Source organism: Lagopus muta, chromosome 14, assembly GCF_023343835.1.
Source record: "Lagopus muta isolate bLagMut1 chromosome 14, bLagMut1 primary, whole genome shotgun sequence".
In the NCBI taxonomy this organism is placed as follows: domain Eukaryota; kingdom Metazoa; phylum Chordata; class Aves; order Galliformes; family Phasianidae; genus Lagopus; species Lagopus muta.
The window spans coordinates 13118507-13139481 of record NC_064446.1 but is presented as its reverse complement, the minus strand read 5'-3'; the positions used below and the strand labels follow the sequence as shown (position 1 = coordinate 13139481).

The 20975-nt window shown below is 44.5% G+C and overlaps 1 protein-coding gene across 2 annotated transcripts; it reads right to left on the bottom strand.

Moving 5' to 3' along the window:
* Positions 1-431: 431 nt before the first annotated feature.
* On the bottom strand, positions 432-19104 carry TBC1D9B (TBC1 domain family member 9B). 2 transcript variants are annotated; one of them, XM_048960628.1, is made up of 22 exons: positions 18906-19104; positions 17451-17561; positions 16291-16409; positions 15006-15234; positions 14110-14368; positions 13359-13566; positions 13021-13233; positions 12367-12528; positions 11643-11793; positions 11052-11266; positions 10237-10354; positions 9554-9839; positions 8740-8869; positions 7978-8076; positions 7420-7488; positions 6505-6745; positions 6058-6123; positions 5395-5466; positions 4931-4981; positions 4103-4150; positions 3552-3658; positions 432-2768 (listed from the first exon to the last, which is right to left on the bottom strand). In XM_048960628.1, the coding sequence occupies exons 1-22, from the start codon at positions 19021-19023 to the stop codon at positions 2076-2078; spliced, it is 3765 nt and encodes a 1254-aa protein (XP_048816585.1). In that variant the 5' UTR covers positions 19024-19104; the 3' UTR covers positions 432-2075. The 2 variants fall into 2 exon arrangements, with proteins under 2 accessions (XP_048816585.1, XP_048816586.1); XM_048960629.1 differs by lacking the exon at positions 4931-4981.
* Positions 19105-20975: the final 1871 nt, after the last annotated feature.

Genomic DNA, 20975 nt, shown 5'->3' with positions numbered 1-20975 from the left:
AACCAACCAACCAACCAACCCCCTTCCGAACCAACCAACCCCGTTCCGAACCCCTCACTTGGTCCGAGCCGTCTTCACAAGTGAAGACTGACTGCAATCCACTGAACAGAAGTTTGCAATGCTGTGTTTATTAATAAGGTGCATGCTTATAGATAAGGGTAACTAAGCATATGTAATAATAACAAAATATTAAAAATAAATAATCATTATTAATAATAAGTGATAAAAATAAGAAGAAACAAAGTGGCCTGACACCAGTTACAGCAATCTAGCACTTGCAGCAGCCTGCTGTGGCCAGAGAACATGCAATCATTGCTGAGCTCAGAGAAATAAAAGGCAGACAAGGTAGCCTGTTGGTTCTGGTTTGTTTATTGAGTACATGACAGACAGACAGACAGTGTAAAATCACATGTAGTATTTGTACTTTAAAAAAATTACAATAAATTACTGAATAATTAGTAAAAGCAGTTTAACTAATGGCCGCTCTCCAGCTACAGGGCAGAGGCAGAAAAAACAAGAAATGTGTACCAGCTGTGAATACACACAGATAATGTCGCGAAGGAATTCACACGGAGAAGCACACCGAGTAGTGTTAATGGGAGCATCGCACTGCAGGGGTCCTTCCCCTCCTTTATACGCCAAATGCCAGCCCGATCCTGCAGCACTCCTTGCCTTCAGCACCGGATCTGCTCCCGCTGAGCACCAGCAACTCCCCCTCTGGCCCCGTGAGGCAGACGCCTGTGCACTGAGATGAGTTTATCTGTTCCAACAGCATTCACTCGCCCTCCTCGGAGCGGATGCTCTCCCACCAGAAGGCTGACTCTTAGTCTCTTCTCACTGAGCAGTCACTCACTGTTCCAGTTATTTCATCTCTTCAACTGAAATGAAACCTACTCTGCTCAGGTTTCTCCTAACAGACTGATGGCAGAGCCTCACAGTGCTTTGAATTCTCCCTCATTAGGTGTAAATACCTTCTGATGTACGGTACTTTCTAAGAGCACGTCCATGGCTAGACACTTCATACAAGAGATGTTCAGAAAGGACACACTGAGCAGCTGCAGGTGGCACAGCACTCCTATAAATCCAACCCAAGCGTACACAAGGGCTGACTGAGCAGAGCCTTCTTAAGGGTCTTATTAAAATTGGACCCATCACTAGTTAGCAAAAACAGAGAATCAGCGAGGAAATAAACGTATTCTGTACCAAGAGGGAAAGTCCAGCAGAGCAGTGTGCCACTATTCTAATGCTGAGGCTGATTCACTGTTCAGGAGCACGCTCCCTTCTTACAACCATCATAAGCCCACTGACTGGCCTAATATTACTGCTGCACTGAAGTCAAGAGCTTGTGGCTTCTGAGAGAAACTAGAAACAGCTTTCAAAGAACTGCAAAAGCTAGAAAACCAGGTTTGTCTGAAAAATGTCTCCTGAATGATAGAGAAAAGTGTTTGTATTATGAAAACAGCAAATCTCATCTGAAAGAAACCTGCAGGTCTGAGAAATGTCTGTGTTCAGACCTCAGGGCGCTGGGAGCAGTGGCGCACATCTGCACTGCAGCTGCTGAGTCACAGAACAGCACTGAGGAACTTACGAGACTATTCATAGGTCAAGGTCCTATAGCACTTGAGAACACTGGGTGAGTTCTCAGATCGGCAGCCAGAGATGAACGCGGTTTCAAGCCAGGCTGCATCTGCTGTGCAAATTACACAGGAATCTACAGCAAACAAGGGCAGGCAAGGAGCAGTTACTGTCTGAAATAAAACTTCATTGAAATAAAAGATAGCAGAAGTCAGACATGCATAATTTATGGTGGTAGTTCTGTATGTCAGGGGCTATTAGGTTCTAATGGCTCTTGAGAATGTAAATCTAATTCTGTTAATCTCAGGAGCAAAAAAAAAGCACCTACACAGAACAGTCACTGTCTGATGCCCCTTACCAAATGGAATCTACTGTAATTGTGTAGTAAATGGTCTCTGGATAAATAAAAAAACAACCCTGAACACAAAATACCAAACCATCCTGCCATCCGCCACATTGTCCCCCTGTTTTATTTCCCAAAGGCAGTAATTGCTTTGAGTTCACCCTGACACAGAAGAAAGCTCATAGTCACTGGATGAACTGAACTGCCTCTCTACCTTCTTCTGATCTTTGATCTTTTGGAGAATGTTGACTTTTTTCTCAAAATAGTTTACAAGAGCTGTCTCAGTCAGCATAGAAGCCAAGATCTGCTCAAAGGAAATAGACCAGTCAGTATCAATGGTGCTGCCGTACCTGGCAGCTGCACTACCACCTTCACAGCCAACAAGGACCGTGTCATCTGCAATGTCTTCACACTGCAAGGAGCCTGTGCTGACCATGGAGTAGGAAGACATGGACATATCGTCTTTGGTTTCATCATCTGATAGCAGCTGCAGAGGAGAACCTTGTCCTTCCCCCGAGCCATCTCCTAGAGTCTGGTTCTCCTGCTCAGTTTTTTCAGGCTGAACATCTCTGCAGGTTTTGTCTTCGTGGTCAGCTCGGGGTTGCTGCTCCACTGTTGAGTTCTGACTCTGTTCAGATGTAGGTGACTCCTCTTCACTCACGGGATCTTGGCTACTGTTTGTTTTGCAGTCCTCAGACTTCCTTACGGGTCTGTTGGAGAACTTTTTTCCAACCTCCCCAATTCGCAGAAGGAGGCTGGCGACAGTGGCAATAGCATGGTACAGCTCTTGCTCTACTGGGTCCTCACTGAACATGTTGTAAAGGGTCTTGCATAACTCTATGAATTGTTCCTTTCAAAGACAAAGACCAGAATCATATTTTAGGCTGCAAAAATTGACAGCAGTAGATGAAACAACAGATTCCATGTTGACCGACTCCTACTTTATTTGCCTCCCCACGAAGTTGCAACTTACTTTACTGATTCAGAACAATCCCAAATTAGGCAAACTCTGCTCTATGCTACAGAAGCTGAATTGAGACACAGCCAGGAACTTAACAGTGGTGGTACTTTTGCTAACAGGGGGATAGCATGCTAACATTCACTCCTGAGAAAACCTGAGGTCTTACTTCTGGCCTGCTACTCTTCTGTAGCCAGCTTCTACATATTTCCGCAGTGGTATAAAAAGCACCCATAAAGGAAATTAAGAGAAAGAAAAGATCACACCAGTCATAAGACCCTTCTTCCTGTAACTGCATTCTTTGCTCTCCACCAAGCAGCCTCAAGTTGAGGCAATGCAAAAAACAGAACAGCCAAGCAAGCTTATATGACCGATGGCTCACTTCAAACACACTGCTCAGGAGGGAAAACAAAGATTGCAGGTCTTACAGAAAAAGACGATCTGGAAGGCATAGAATCAAACACATCTGACTAGAGGAAACAGCAGCTTGACAGCCAGCTGCAAGCCCACTAAAGAATTCAACACAAGCATGTAGAATTAGGAGCTTCCACGGCTCACTACACCAGAACAGCAGGGCAACCTACTGCGTGGACTGAGCACACCAGCAAAATGATGTCACAGTTCTTCAACAAGCTGTTAGTCATCTAACTGGAAACCTTCAGATTCACTTCTTACCTGACTCATTTTGGGGAGATCTTTAATAGTTTCCTTCTTGGACTCTTTTTCCTTGGCCCACATTCTTAGGTAGTATCTATAGTCCTGTGGGCTGGTACCTTTCTCCTCTGCAAAACATGACCAAGCCTGGCAGTTAAAGTTTCAGACTTGTTGTGAGCACCATGGCAGCAAAGATCACATTAGAAGCAGGTTTTATTGTCAGTTCAGGAAAGCATCTAGCATTTGGATGGCTGAAGGCTGCATTGTTTGCTGCTGGTATATCTGATAAAGTTCAGTACAGCAAAAATTTTAACACTACTGAATTAGCTTGACTTCTAATAAATGAATTCCATTAGTCAATAACTTCCCAATTTGATTTTCAAATGTTATGACCTTGGTACATTAGAGAGTCAGAGCAGCACGGCGTGAGAGAGAGCTATTTTGCAGCTCACATCCCACTTTACCAGTGTCCATGAGGGACTCTTTGAAAGGTCTTGACACAACACAGGATAATGAGATGGCTAACGTTAAAGAGACAAGACTGGAATGTGGTCTATTTATAATGAAATTACCTTTTTCTTGACCACTGTCATTTCTCCTTCCTTTCTCTTCTTGGGTTTCTAAAAACAATAAAATTATAAAAATAGTCATTAATATCTGACTTTCAGGAACACAGCACATGAAGAACATAAGGCAATTCGTATCCAAATTACAGTTATGGACAAATACATTTAATATATCTCACACTCCCACTTCACAGTTGGAGGAGTGAACAGAACAGGACAGAAGCAGGAGGTGATGAGATAAATAGGAAAAAGAGAAGCCACACCAAAAAAGTGGTGGAGAGGTGAGGTAAAGGGCGGAACTCTAAAAGAAATGGTGAAACAAACATGAAATACAGCTACTAATGCCACGGCTTAAAGACAAAGAAGTTCACAGCAAGTTCAAAGCGAGATAATGAATGGAGAAAAACAATACTGAACATATAGGACAAGTGACCATTGTCTGTGCTGGCAATAACTCACTGACTGAGCAGACATTCTGAGAGTGATGTGCAGAGTCTAACTTTATGGATCGTGCTTCTGCTTCCCTGTACTGCTGCTGACTAAATAGGAAGTCCTGTCTTAGCTCACTGTTCAGATGGCCACCTTGCACCAAACAGTGCAATTACTCCGTTTTTTTTTTAATAGCATTACTGTATTTTTGTAAACATTAAGCAAAAAAATGCACTTTGATTTCCTATTAATTAGTTCCTACTTTTTGTAAGGTTGAAACACAATAATAAAAACATGGTTGAACTGCCACAAGAGAGGAGAAGCATCAACTTGAGTATTTAAAATAGCATGTTGGTGCAGGTAGATAATATCAGCTCAGTATGTCCACATAATCCAAGGACTGACCTTGAGACTCACAGTGCAGGCAGAAATCCAGCTCTGAGACAAAAGGAGATACTGGAGCAGCAGTAAGAGGGGTTGAGGAGAAAACATCCCAGATAAAACAGAAGAAAAGGCCACACAGAGACAGACAGAGAAGGAAACAAAAACAAGAAGAGAGACAATGAGACTTGCATGAAAAACCCAAGTTGAGGTGAAAAACAGGAACTGGCAAAAGCAGACTGCTCCTCTTCAGCAGCACATGACTGTGCTTCAGAGCGTGCCATGTCCTGCACAACATGGGTACTGAGCAGTTGAAGCTCAAAACTGCTTTATCATCATGCAATAACCACAGTCAACTTGAACACATTCTAACCTTAACATACTGCCATCGTGAACCATGCCTTGCAAAAATCACCAATCACAGCACACAGATTTGTGCTTGGATTCCTGTCTAAACTGAGAGGTAAGGACAGCAGGCGTTGCATTACCTTCTGTCGTAACATCCTCTGTGAAATAACTTGTGGCTTCCAAAGCCGACTCCGTCTCCTCTGGATTCAGAGCTGTGCTTACAGAGAAAGAAATGTTAAGATCTCTGAGGTAACTGAACCAGGGGGCTGGAGCACCTCCCCTATGAGGACAGGCTGAGGGAGTTGGGCTTGTTCAGCCTGGAGAAGAGAAGGCTGCGGGGTGACCTCATTGCAGCCTATCAATACCTGAAGGGAACCTACACCCAGGAGGGGAGTAAACTCTTCAAAAGGGCTGACAACAGCAGGACTAGGGGAAATGGTTTTAAGTTGAAGGAGGGAAGATTTAGGTTGGATGTTAGGGGGAAGTTCTTTACTAGGAGAGTGGTTAGGCCCTGGAACGGGCTGCCCAGGGAGGTTGTGGATGCCCCGTCCTTGGACGTGTTTAAGGCCAGGTTGGACGGGGTCCTGGGCAACCTGATCTGAATGTGTATGTTTGGTGGCCCTGCTAGGCAGGGGGGTTGGAACTACATGATCCTTGGGGTCCCTTCCAACCCGGGTGATTCTGTGATTCTGTGAACAATAGTATTATCCATTTTGTTAGCAAAACTTAAGAGACATCTCTTTTCAGTAGCATGTCAGAACACACCATGCTCACCACAGCAGCTGATGGAAGCAATCACTCACCAGGAGGCAGATGCAGTTTGTAAAGTACTTTGAGCTTGTCAGTGAGGTCACCATGGTACATCCCACCTGCAAGTGAAAAAAAACCCACAAAAACAGAGGGATAAGAAAAACAGCATTTAGGAATAAGAATCACTCTCTATACACAAGCTCAAAACAAAGTGAGTTTCCATGCAGTGAGGAAGTCTCAACTGTACAAAGCCCTCTGCAAAAGCCACAAAGAAACCCACAGCAAAGTTTCATCTTGTAGGTTTACCACCTACTGTTTCCCAAAATGAGAGACTGTCTAGCAGCAAAAATGCATCTTTAATTCTGCCTGAAGAACTAAATCCTGAAGGTTGCCACCCTCCCTTCATAACAGTCCAATCATCAGCATCTCCTTTTAGTTTTCTGCTTGGAAGATGACAGAAACATTTTTTGCAGTACATCATCTCCAGAAACACCACTTACTCATCCCTGTCACAAACTCCTTGAAGTTAATGAGAGAATCCCTGTTCTCATCCAGAAGCCGGAACAGGCGCCCTGCTAGCACAGGGGTGTGAGCACCACAGGACCAGGGGGTCAAAGTGATGAAGAGCTCTTTGAACTGCTCCATGTCTATGCGATACTGCTCCAGGTAGGGCAGGCTCTGATCTCGGCGGGCAGCTGCAGCACGGTTATTTCCCCAGTAGCAGCTCATCAGGTACTTTGCCTTTGGAGGGAAAGTATGGAGAAGTCAGGTAATATTGTACCACAACCAGCCATGAGAGTGGAGTCTTTCATACAGCTAAAAACAGCACCAAATGAGAAGGGACATTTCAGGACACACTGTTTATCCTGCCCATCATTATGAGCATTACTTCACTACAAATGAGTACAAAATGGAGGAGGAAACACAGATTGCACTAAGAAACAAAGAACAAGTGAAAAATACAGAAAAAAAAAAAGATTCCTTTTTGTTTGAGTAAAATGAAACTCAGGCTTTCTGCAAGGAGAGCATGCAGATTTTAGAACTCTGGCCTCCCTGAGTCTATAGCATCACACAATTGAGCTTGCATGCAAGTGAGCATAGTATGATTGAGCTTGAGCAACTTTGGGAATTGCACTTGGTGTATTTAACAACACTTCCAATGACAAATAAAGGCAAAGCACTTCAGTAATTGTGTTACAATTACACAGCAAGTTCATGGCAAACTTGAAAACAAAAACTGAAGTACAAGTCAATCCTAGCTCCATGTTCTAGGTCTAGGTCATTTCTTTCCATTGACTCTGAATCCTCTCTCTGAATGAGTGTAATTCAAACACTGTGAATACCAAAAAAGTGTTCAGTAATGGAGCCAGTCTCACTGGTGCCACATAGAACAGAATCCCATATCTGCTTCTTACCTTGAAGACTACATACAGCTCTTCTAGCTCTTCAATAGAGAAACCAATGTCACCAGACACAGCCCGGACCTAGTTAAGGGGAAAACAGGGTGAGTAATTTCTTTCAAAGCTACCCAAACTAAACATGACTCACTGAAAAATCTGTGAACATATAAGGGTTAATGAAAAGAGAAAAGACTTGCAAGAAGATATGACAAAGCAGAGGAGAGGAAACACAACTGCTCCAATACTTCACACTGCTGAGGATTACAGGCCAGGAAGCTTCTAGTTGAGCAGAAACTGCTGACATTTGAGCAGTTAGTAAAAAACTACTGTTATAACTTCCTGTTTCTGCAGCCCACAGAACACTGTGCTGTCCCTTCCTTTTGTTTGTATCTTCAGACTCAGATGCACAGAAAAACAACAGTGAAAGAAACGGATGAAATTTTCCACCTGGTAGATAGTGGCAATAGATGTGGACACTCTTTTTTAGTCATGAACCCTTCTGTAAAACTCCCAAACGTGTTAGCATGCTTTCTAAATGCCATTTGTAGCTCCTTTAATCTGGGAAACACATACCACACTCTTCTTGGCTGTATCCTCCAGAGACTGGATCACCTTCAGCCTTTGTTTAAATCGCATTTGCTCAATATCATCTGCTTTCAAATTGCTAAATTTCTATGAGAAAAGAAGCAGACTGGGTCAGCATCATGTGGAGAAGAATGAATTATGCCTGTTCAATCACATGCTTTTTACAAACCGTACTGTCCCTTCAAAGACAATCTAAAAACCCTACAATACTTCTACCACCACTGAGAAGGTGAAAACAAAATCTCTCTCTCTATTATCCCCTGTCCCCAAAAATAAGTCATGTAGAATTCATGAGAAATCCATCATCAGAGGTTTCTAAAGAACAGCTGGAAAGGCACCTATCAGGACACAACTACAGATCCTGTAGAGTGGCACAGAGAAGAAACTATACAGCTTGTCATTCCTTCCAGCCCCATTTTATTGTAGGACCCATATGAGATTGAGCTAGAAACAGCACAGTTAATTAGCTGTTCCACTATGTCAGCCAAGTAAAATGAATTTGGTAACACTCTCTTAAAAGAGAAACAAAGAACATGATTTTCACCATCTCTACTGACGCTGGAGAGACTCTTTGGAGTTCACATTAGCTGAAAGAATTAGGCTTCACTTATTCCAAATAGGAGGATGAAAGGCTCGAGCCTGCGCTCCTTGGGCACCTCTAGCCAATAATGCAGTTCAAGTTCCATCTGCATAATGTGGGATTATTGGGACAGAAAAATCAGTTGGGTAAAAACTAAGCCAGAACCTGACCTCATAGGATGTCCTGATAAGGTCAAAGATGTCAATTTCAAGTGGTGGGTCATCCCCACTCGTCAATAAGGCATGCAGGTGTGGAATAGGAGGTGAGACGCTCTGCCTGTTAACTACGTTGTCCAAATACCTGTGGAGAAAAAAAAACACCCACACAGAGCAGATGCAAGACTCCTGGATTAATGTCAAGAAAGGAAAAGCAGTAATATCCTAAGCACACAACTCCCTACTCCCTTGTATTATTAATCTAAACATGTAGAAAAAAATTCCCAGCGAACTTACAACACCTTCCTCAATATCTCCCATGTGCAGGTGATTTTCATTTTAATTTTGGGATATCTATTCTTTTCAAAAGCAGGCTCCCAGAGGTGCCCTGAAGATCTTGCAGCACATAGGATAGATTCACTTTTGAAGCAATTTTATTTGCTATAATTGGGAAATATCTGCTCGATAAGGTTTTACGTTACTAGAGGGCTATTCCTGCCAGGACTTGTTCTTAATAATGGATTAGAATTCTTCTGTGTATTTTGGGTAAGTAACCTCATGGAGTTCAAATTCAAACTGAGAAGCAGGAATGTAGTCTGTAGAACAAAGCAAACAACTCTGGATTCCTCCATACTTGAGCCAAAAATTTGTTTCAGCTGCCACAGAAATCAACAGCAATCTTCTCTAGTGCTCAAGTTTCATCCTAATCTGGTATCTGTGACCTCCTACGTAATGGAATTCAGGGGAATGACAAAAGAGCCTTTCTTATCTGACAGAAAGGAATGATGACTAAAAGGAGTACTATCACCATAAATAAGAAGAATGGTACCTGCCCAGAATAGTCATTGCTTCACCTTCATCACAGCACTGTAACAACTTCTCCACATTGGCATCAAGAATGGCCAATGACACCTGCAGGATAAACTTGATGCCCTCATAGAAAAAGCAGTCAACAATGACAACAGCACTTTCAAAGGGCATGACACTGAGGAAGAGCGTGAGAAACCAAGAAAGGGATATGGTGGAAATCACTCCCAGCTCCTGCATCTTTTCTGACAGCTGTGGAAGATACTCTCGTGTAAGTTCTTCAAAGATGCCCTGGTCCACCAATGCACCTGGAAAAAGAAACAAGAACAATGGCAGGACTCAAATTTGCTGGTCTCATGGTACTATAACTGAGCTAATTAATTATTAAGCAAAACAGTGTGAGTTCACTTTAATTTCAGCTTCTTAAGCTAGACAGAAATGAATACATTTGTTACCCTATTCTCAATAAGCATCACATACATAGATGGAGATTATTCCTGACTCCTTCTTCTTTGTTCAGTGGTAGTGCACAGTACCTCCTCCTGTGCTTCCATCATACACAACTTAAAAGGGAAGAAGCTTGTCCTTCATTATCTTTAAAATGCACCACATTTAATTAATTCTGAGGAAACAAAATATTGCTGAGATGCTGATGGAATTGTAGCTGAAAATCCAAGCTCCAGCATGAATTTGACAAGGACTCACCCACTACTCTTGTGTTGTAGTAATCAGGCAACATCCGCTCACATAAAGCCACCAGGAGCCAGAAAGCCTCTTCCTCATTGCAGTACAACAGCAGCACTGATGTAACGATGTTCATCGCCTATGTTCCAGCAGCATTAAATGTGCAGAGAGGGAGAAACGTGGAGATGTTCACAAAAACTCTGTCATTACAGATCAGCTGAACTTAAAAAGCATGATTCTAGCAGAGCAGTCTCATGGGACCGAGAGTCAGATCTATTTCCAGCTTTTACTGGTATCTGAGTCACTAGGTGACCTTGAGCCAATTTATCTTCCTGTTTCAGTTCCTCTGTTTGTGAGGCAGCAGATAATATAGCTGCTCTTTGTCAGGAACTTCATTTATGTGATTTTCCAAGTTTGCAGAAAAAGCTTTGATTATAACAGAGCGAGGTAATAAGAACCTCTAACTGCAGAGCAATACATAATAAGAAATCAATTTCTACCAAGTTGTTTCACTAAGCAGCAACTAGTTTCATTTGTGATATACTGCAATACATGCACCATCGTTTACTTCATTTACTTGTTCATTTCAGGGAAACCAGGAGATGTTTTTCTCCAACTAGGGAAAGCTCTAGCAGGAAAACTGCTAAAAGAACTTATCACTACACCTAACAGGAATGTGCAAATCTATATGGATAGGAGGTCCTTACAACATCACCACTTATTTCCAAATGGACAGCGTGAAGGAAAAGCATGAAATTGAAAAAAGAATTGCTGAAAAGCTCCAGTACAGTCATGGTCACCATGTAGGGCTAAAAAGTCTAAGAATTCCTTCTTACCTGACAGTATCCAATTGTTGGATTCCTGAATGCATAAGCTGTTAAGACTCTCCGGAGAGCAGCAATCCCCAGCTCATTCTGGAAGGCAGGATGTTCTGGCATAGAACGATGCAGATCTCTCTCAATTTCTTCTGTAGCAAGATTGTACTTTCCCATCGACTTCTCCACAAGATCTGCATAGTAACCAGGATGAGTGACCATCTCATTCCAAGCCCCTGTAATGACAAACAAACAGTGCTTCACTTCTTGAGCTTTAAAATCGAAACTTTATGCCCAGAGAAGAGGCAGTTGGTAAGCATCACCAGCTCAATAACTGCAAACAGATACAAAAGTATAGCAATAAACCTGTTGGAGTGCAGGTCCCAACACTGAAATCCACACGAAGGCAATGAAAGAGCTACTGTACTCATAAAGTCACGTCAGGAATGCAGTCGCTGCATTTCTGCCCAATAACTCCACAAAGTGTAATTCATGTGGAGCTTGCTTGCGATTTATTTCTTCCGAAACAAGCTGTGATTTATATCTTTTCCTCTGAGACATACAAAAAGCTTATTTCTGCAAGCTGCCAAAGCATCCTGCACAACATCCTACCTGAGAAAAGGAGCCACAGTTCTCCACGAAGGTTCTCTGGGATTCCTTTCTGCACCAGCTCCCTCGTCTTGGTAGTACGATACATGCACATCCCTCTCCCATATTCAAAGAAATGAATGTTCCAAGACTCTTCCTTCATCTTCTCCTTTGCCTTCACAGGAATAAATACGGCCATTTTAGGAGATCAAAGCATTCTTATGCTTGTAGGACAGGTGATTTCTGGGTACTCAAGCCTACACTTCACAAAAGGAACGCACTGTGACATTTAAAGGTTTAATTCTTCCTGCTGAATAAAAAGGCTGCATGCTAATCTGTGCTGCTCTGAAGCTGCTTGAAGTCTTTACAATGGTAACATGGGATGTGCATTATGTGCATTACATTTACACAAATGCAAGCAGAACCATGGTCTAAGATGACTGCCCAGGAAGCAGAGATATCAGATATTCTCTGCTACTCTGACATGAAGAAACGTTCTTCACAGATAGCAATTGCATCCCAGAAGCACAGTAGGACAAATTGCTCAGCCCCTACTCATGTATCTCTATACTGATACAGTAAGCTGATGGTCAGGTTACATCTACCCAGCACTATCATGGTGACAGTGATACTGCAGAGGTGACAGAAGCTAGGGAGGAAATGCAGAGTCTCAGAGCAAGACAGGAATACTACAAAATCTACTACAAATTATTCATAATTAATTGCTTTAAGTTAAAATATCATTTACCCCTTTGGGTCCCAAAAGCTCCTCAGAATTTCTTCTGAAAAGTTTGAGCAGTCCCTGGGATGCTGTTGGCACTTCACCAGCACAGAAGTTGACAGGTCGATTGTTGAGAGCAGATGTGGGGCTAACTGCAAGAGGGCTGCTGGAAGGCAACTCTGCAACTTCCTGGAAAATAAAAACACCTACTGTGATTAAAAAGAAACAACAAAACGTATTTCTACAGTTGTAAAGTTGGCTATACAGGGCACTTCTGCCAGACTGGAGACAGAGCTGGTAGAGAAGAGGTGGCAACTGTTCTGGCTTTTCTGTATTTCCTAAACATCCATCAAGAACTATCCCAGTATTCCAACCTCTCACTCAATTTCAAGACAAGGTATGCTATTAATAGCAGTGAGCCTATGGGAAAATGATTCAATACCACTGAGCCTGCTCAAGACAGTAGGTAAACCTAAGCAGGGACCTCATTATGTAAATTAGCCTCTAGAGCCAAACAGCAAAGCAATTAGGAAATGAGCAACGAAGCATTTGAGCTGAGGCAGCCTCCTCTGCTCATGGCCCAATAAAGGAAATCATCTGCTGATAGCAGTGCTGTGACACAGTGTAAGGAGGATTATTTGAACGATGGGCAAACGCTCCTCCCATCTGCTTCCTTAGTACCTCACATCCAGGATCACCCAAATTCCACTTCCATTCCCTGTCGCTGCTGAGTGGTTTCTTGGATGGTGTCCTCTGCAAGAAGTCAGAGATTCTCTGCACCAAGAAATCTCGGTCCTTCAGATTGGCAAAGAAGAAGGTCATTTTACTTTTAGTGCTGATGGACAGAGGGCTGGGCAAGACGCTGGAGCTATCTGCCTTCTCAACTATTGTCACCTAGAAGACAAAGACAAGGGCCATTTGAATCTAGCAGATTCTCCATTATCTGCCAAGCACTACAACAGCTGGAAGCATATGAAAGATAAGACAAGCCTGTAGTCTTAATTACAGCTAATCCCCACCTCCCTGAGAGGAATGATGAGATGACAGGCCTCCTCTGCCTTGCTGGCAAAGCAGATGTAATTGTTGGAAACAAACATCTGACCAGGAATGTGCATCTTGTTGAATGGTGTCCACAACGTGCAGTCTGTGTGTCCATCCAGGCATTCATCCTTGGGCAGTCGGAAAGTGGCACGGTAGCATTCATTTTTGGCTCGAGCATCAAGGTCTCTGGGGAAAAGTAAAGAGCAGTCCTCAGAGCTTTCTTCTTGCTTGAAAAAAAATACTCAAACACCAATGTAAGTGTTCACTCCAATCACAAATTCCAGCCTGTGCTTTAATTCTTACTATTCACTTCTCTAACTGAGATGCCACCTCTTATCTGACCCCTCTTTCAGCCTTCAGGCATGCTTCACTGACCAGGTATGTCCTGCAACACAAGCAATGCAAGCTCGTGTTGGAACAGAAATCTGGGAACCTGAAATGTTACACTGGATTCTGAAACTGGAAAGAACAGGATTTTCAATAGTTTCTAGCTGAAAATTCATTCTAAGAACTCCTCTGTATCTTCATGCATGAGAAGGATGTGAGGGCTAATGCGAATTAAGGATCAACTTGGGATGGACAAACAACACGAGGCAGAGAGCTAATGACTGAAATAAGTGGCACAGCCCCCGTTGTGAGAAGAACCCAGGGGCACCTTGAAGCTCTTTACTAAGGCAGATTTATTACTACAGTTCCTGTTTCTCTGTCTTCTCCTTGCTGAACACACACCTTTTTAGTGCAGAGATGTTCTTCAGAGGCTTCCTGGGCTTTGGAAGGGACTTGTCCTGTAGGAAGCTCTCATTATCCAGCAGCTGCCGCATGGCGATGTTGGCCAGCTGCTCCATCAACTTGAAGGTCTCATTGATGTTAAGAAACATGGAAAAATAAAGCTCACTGTCCCTTGTGCTCACTTTAATGCACTCAGGGAACAGCAGTGTAGCATTTTTTTCTAGCTGGGTTACATCCACCCACTGAATTACCAGTGTCACTGAGGGAAAAAAGTCACAAACAGCCATTATTAGAATTTGAGGCAAAAAAACCCAAACAAAAAAACAATGAAGCTCAAACAGCACATGTGCTCTTAATGAGTGGCATTTTTCTCCCCTTACACACAGGCAATTCCTTTCTTCATGCTTTTACTGATTTCTCCAAAAATACTTGGAAGTAACTTTTGGGAATGACTAGAATTAATACAGTTCCAAAAGGTCTCCCTTCCATCCATCAAATGTTTTCAGTTGCAATTACTAATGCTTTCATTCTTTCTTTCCAGCAAGTTAATTCTGGATTCTGGAGATCAAGCTCTGTAAATACTAGCTGGTGGTTCCAAGCAAAACTCACCAAAGTCAAAATATGGCTTGGTTCTTTAATTCAGTGGAAGTAAAAGCCCAGGTGTGCAACCTGAGAACCTAAGGCATGTGTTGAAAAATGACTCAGGCATTCAGTTTAAACTTCACTGAGTGCCTCTGAGAGGAAGGACTGAACCACATGTTGAGCCAGAGCTCAGAACATTCATAAAAAGAAAGAATCCCATCAGCTAAAACAAACAAAAAAAAAAGCCACATAAAAGATAGACCGAATCAAAAAGATCATGGGAAACTGCAGAAAAAGACAAGCTTATAACTCACCCTCTTTGCCCAAAAGGAAGGAATAGAAACAGAGGTGATTGACAGTGAGGTACAGCCAGCCCTGCCTGGGTACACGTCCCTTCCAGTAGCTGCAAGAATAGTAGTTGACCAACTTCTCCACCTCTGGCATCCCAAACTGCTTCCGCATCTTCAGTTCAGCCTCTTTGAATTTACCTGGATCCTCTTCACTCTGAGGCTGCTGGTTCTTGTTCTCTTCAGCTATAATTCCCTAAAGGACACGGGAAGAGAGGCACCGAGATGAGAAATGAAAGGGAATGCCTGCTGACAGATATAATGTACACTGAAAGGTGATGGCAGCCATCCAGAAGACAGAAAGAAGAAATGTGACACAGCAGTTATCACTTCACCCGTCAAGTCAGAGTAATAGGGAAGACATGTAGAATGAGCAGATAGTCTGCTGGGAGCCTATAAGCTGATTTACTTCTAAACACATGCAGCTAACGTTCATGTTTAACATCTGACCGAATTCCTCACAGCTGGTCGGGTAGCACTTAGAATGCCCAGCAGCAAAACTGAAGTCTATTTTCACTTGTGAGTGTGACAACAGGAAGGTCATCTGCTAGGAAGGGCAGAGCTCTGCAGGCAGTCAGGCCATGACTGGCCAGAAGGAAGAACAAATGACCACAATCTCTCTCACACAGACACACAGCAAATACAGAGAATGTGACAGGAGTACTGGAAGAGCCTCAAATTGCTGCTGTTCAATAAGAAACCTGCGTGTGTGAGCTTCTATTCTGGAAAATGTACGGGCTGGGAATCTGAAGTGCATTATGTGCACAACGAGCAGAGGCACTTGTTGAATATGAAATCAGTGGAAGTTAGGGCACAGTTCCTTTAGACCTACACCATCACAGGAGTGTGAGCACACTGCTTGCAAACTAGAATTCTCTCCTCAGATTTGTTGATAGATCAGCCTCAGTTTAACCCTCATGCCAAAGGTATAACTTGCAAGGATTGTATTGAGACACTAGATTTCAGCTAGTTACCATCCTAAGCAGGCTGTACCTTGAGATCTTCTGCTCCTAACCTCCTCCCCTCTACCCCTCCACAAATGTCTGTCTGGTGTTACGGCCACGAAGTCATCCTGACAACACTGTATGCATTTCATAATGCTTCTAAATGTGTGCGTGTCTGCAGAAGGAGCAGAGAGAAGCTCTGCAATGGAGCTCTCACTGCCCCCGTCCCAATTGTAAAAACAATTCTCAATACCACCTCCCCATTCTTTATCAGGTCCTGAAGTCTCTCAGGGAAGCACACTCCTTACATGTATCTTGCCCTTGACAAAGGTGGTGATATCTTCTTCGTTGTCAAAGATGGACAGAGTCTGCAGTAAGTTATTCTCCAGCCATTCCCAGTGCTTTGTGATCTCCTTACGAGATGATCCTAATTGATGGGGCGAAAGACAAAGGGAAGAACAAAGAAAAAAACACTAGAACAAGCTCCTGTTTTTTCCCAAGTTTATAGCAGGAAGCTAATAAATACCAAACAGCAATCAGATGTGGAACACTCCGACTGTCTACATGTCAAGGATACTGCATACACACCAACATTATGTTTCTAATGAAATGTTTCCGTTGCCATTGAGGACAATAAGCACACAGGACATCATTCCATTGATCAGTGCACAGCAGTTTTCCCCCCCCCCCAGAATAAAGCATTGCAATGCTCCAGACAAGAAGCACTTCTTTAATTCCTGATATTCTAAAAGAAAACTAATAAACTTTCAGAAGAAACTTGGAATTTCAGAGCAATCTAACTTTTTATACCTAGGAGCTGCATTTTGCATGGGCAATTGTCAGCACAGAACGTACAAAGCAAAGAAAGCAACCCAAGCATGCCAGTGTCAGATGCTGTCCCTTGTTTTCTTAAAAAACAAAGTCTCAGTGAAACTTGTATCAAACATTAGTTGTATTTAATCAGACAGCCCTCAAGCTTCACAACATAAGCTTCAATGAGTAATCAGTGATTTAAGGAACTCTGCTGTGAAAATTCGCTTTCATTAACGTTTCATTCCTTTAATTGTTTCAGAGATTTGCATTTACAGAAAGATTTCTTCAGTGAGGTCAACGATGGAATGAAGCAAACAGCAGGAAACACAAACAGCTCCCTACAGCTGTGGCTCTACCTGACTTTTTAAGAGGCAGCTTCAGCAAAGAAACAGCCTTTGTCTGTTTGTAGTTGGACAGCTAACCTCAAAGCACAACCTCAGCTAACGTGTGCTTTCATAAGCAAAAATAACTCCAGGACCTGAATTCTCAAAGGACTGCAGGGCTATGAATTTGGACTTCTGTGCACAGGTCAATGGGTTAAACAACAAACAGATACATATGTAGCTTCTGTAAGTTTACTTGATGTCTATTCTAGCCATTAGACATCGTTTTTAAAGCACGAATGACTTCAACAGGAGATGGTGTCAGTACGTACCACATGCCACTGCCCAGTACACCTGAGAGTCCTGGGTCTGGTGCAGGATACGGTATGGGGCAACTCTGGCACTGGAATCCAAAACTACGTCCAATGTTCCCACAAGGAGACCTGGAAAGCAGAGACACAGAAATTAAAGTAATGTGATACAAAGCAAAGAACCGAGTTAAGCAAAAATTCAGCACTGTTATTCCAAGAAAACAAACAAACAAACAGCCCAGTATTACCACACATCCTGTGCATTATAACTACATAATAAACAAGAATCAGCACTGGTACTTGGTCAAGAAAACCAAGACGTAAATCCAGTCACTGCATGGCAATTACCTCTGAACCACCTACAGGCAATCCCACTGCTAATGGCTGACATTTAGATGGCAATTAAATGGCCACCACAGCTCATTACGATCCTCTGCCTTCCTAGGAGAGTTCCATAGCAGAAACAAATTTATTTTTCTCCATGGCATCTGGAGATATTGGAGAGGCACTTAAAATGGGAGGTCTTCACATTAACATCGTCTGAAAAACACTTCACAGAACAGAGCTTTGTCCCCAGCATGGACAACACTCCATACATCTCTTACGGACTTCCATCACTGCATTCAAATGACTGCAGGAAGAATGTGAAGCCTCTGGGATCTCCATACTTCTGTTACTTACAGTGATTTTAAGAGACCGAGCTAAATATAAGAGCTTTCAATGCTGTTACCTTTCAGCACCACCTATACACACAGCATGGAAGATAACACAACCAAAAGGGACTCAACCAGTTCTGGAGAAGCTGTGACACTCCTGCAAGTGCTTCGGTTAAACAAAGAGAGCAGGAAGAGAACCCAAATTTGGTAACTTCTCAAATCGCGTTAAATAAAAGCAGGCACTCTCAGAACAAAATGCTGACCGCCGTTAGCACCTGTAAGCAAATCCATTCACTTCAATTGCCTGTTTGTTAGTTAGATCAAATATTTAAGATGAACATCCAGGCGGAGCTGGGCAATCCTTGAAGCAAATATGGATGCACCCAGCTCGGCAGGATCTCAGCTCTGGATCTCGGCAGGATCTCAGCTCTGGATCTCAGGCTTCTTCTGTGTGGCTGCAGGTAGCAGGAATAAGGGCTCATTCCGCATACTGCCCGTAACAGCGATGTGCCACACACAAGGCCAAGCTCGTGAACCCGAGCACAACGCAACGAACCGAGCAGAAAGCTGCCAACAGCAGCAGGGCTCACTCCTCCTGCCATAAAACCCGGGCAATTCCAGCACCCATCTACTGGTGCATCTCTGGGGGAGGGGAGACGGAAATCGAGCCGCTCGGTGATCCGAGCCGCCCGCAGGCGCGGCCGGTCCCGGCGCAGAGGCCGCCCGCTGGAAGGCGCGTGGCGCGGTCAGGCCGGGTCCCGCATCCCCCATTCCGCCCGCCGGCGCCCCTTCCCCGCAGCCCCGTCCCCACCCGGCTCACCTGTTAGGCCGCCCCCTTTGCCGTGTCCCCGACGGCGCTGGAGCAAGAAGAAGGGGTTTGCCCGCTCCGTCACCCACAGCGCGCCGGCCAGCAGCACCTCCTCGGGCCCCAGCCACATCGCGGCGGGCCCCGGGGCCGACCCGGAGGCTCGGCCCGGCTCGGCTCGGCCCGGCCGCACGGCGGAGGGCGGCGCAGGGGAAGCCGCCGGGCCGCGGCGCGCCGCAGGGTCACGGCGCCCACAGCGACCCCTGGCGGCCCGGCGCCCTCACGGCAGCGGGGCGGCGCCGTGCTGCCGCTGTGGCGCCACGGGCAGGGCCGCGACTCCGCAGAGAGGAGGTGGCGAGTTCGAGTCCCTCTCGCGGAGTGTCTGCGCTCTGATTCTCATTAAACCCTGGGATGATTTGTCTTCTGTGCTGAGGCAGTGCTCTAATTCCGGTTGGAGCTTTTTGTGCACCGCTGTAATACAAATAGGTACGGGCTGGCCGAGCTGTAAGGCCCTACCCTCATCGTGGTTGCTGGGAAAGAAGCCATGCACTGTGTGGGCTGCAGCAGGTGGAAAGCAGGGAACTGAGGAAAGCTTCTGCTTGCTGTGTCATCTTTTAGGCGGCCAACGCCTTGGGAACAACGCACTGTTGTTTCCTATGTATTAATGGACCACAGCCTGAGACTTCCAGGCACTGATTACAGCAAAATAAAGCAATGTTTTCTATGCAGTAGGGAAAAAAAAAAAAGCTCTGGAAAGGGACCTTTTAACAGTGCGCCACAGAGCCCGCAGAGCACAGCTCAGCCTCCTGCAGTTAAAGACACCAAGCTCACAAAACGTGCTCTTTTAAATTGCTTTTTATTGAAATGTAGTACATTAGCAAACCCTAATAGGTATACACTATTAACATATTGGCATATACCACGTAACTACAATACAGTGTTATACTTACATCGAAATAGGTCAGGGAGTTCCAAGTGAGCCTCCCGAGGGCCGGAGCGACGCGCCGAGCGCTCACCCTGCAGCGACCAGCCCAGCATGCTGTTTTTTTGCACACACACCAATGGTGTTTGTAGTTTTGTTCCCCATTTGCTGCTATGCCCCAAGTCCCAAAGGCAGCCCTGGATTTCTCTGCCCCATTCTGGTGGATGCAGTGCATAGATGGAGCTGTGGCCACAAGAAGGTGCTGCTGGGGAGGGCTGTGCCTTTGGGCTGTGAAATCCCCCCTCCACCCCAGTTACACCTCAGCTTTGCAGTGAAATCACTCTCAACAGCTCTAACTTTTAACAAAACCCTACGCACTCCTTGCTTTGCAGGAATATTAACGCTTAGTTATTAAGCTTTGGGGGGCTATTTAAGGGCAACAGTTTATGCCAAGGGTTCCCCAACACCTGGAGACCGCAGGCATTACTGTACAAAGAACAAACAGGCAGCCCTCAGCACACAGCACTCAGCTCCATGCTGGTTGTGCCAAACATGCCGCTGAGCAGCAGCCCCCACCCCATGCAGCCCCCCCTGCCCGTTCTGGGGGTGAGTCCAACAAGTGCAGGCATCACACTTTCTTTGATTATTTCCAAGGTATTTCCAAGCAGCTTTCTCCTGATTTTCCCCCAGTGCAGGTAGCTGGAGCATCTCTCAGCCCTCCCCTGCTCTGCCCTTACAGCAGGAAAAAGGAAAAGGAGCGATGAGATTTTTAAATATAACAACACATAAGCAAGCTGTCACAGCACGGCACACGCTCTTCTCCATGGCTAAGGCTGGAAAATGAGGCCACGCACGGATGTGCAGGAGGGGGGATAAGGAGCAGAGCATTGCCTGCCTATCTTGGAGTGATGGGGACCTTGGGGCTGGGAGCAGCACGGCAGCCCCACCTTTGAGCCGTGCAACTTCCCTTGTTGTAAAACCAGATGATTATTAGCAGAGCAAAAACATAGATGTGTTTTAACAGTTTAGTCAATGCGCCCTCCAGGAAGCACAGCCCTGTAAGTCAGCTCAGCCCTGCTGCCCCATCCTTCGTATCCAAACAAAACAGATGTGCAGAAATCCCATAGGAGAGTACTAAACACATGTATTTAACTACTTGTCTT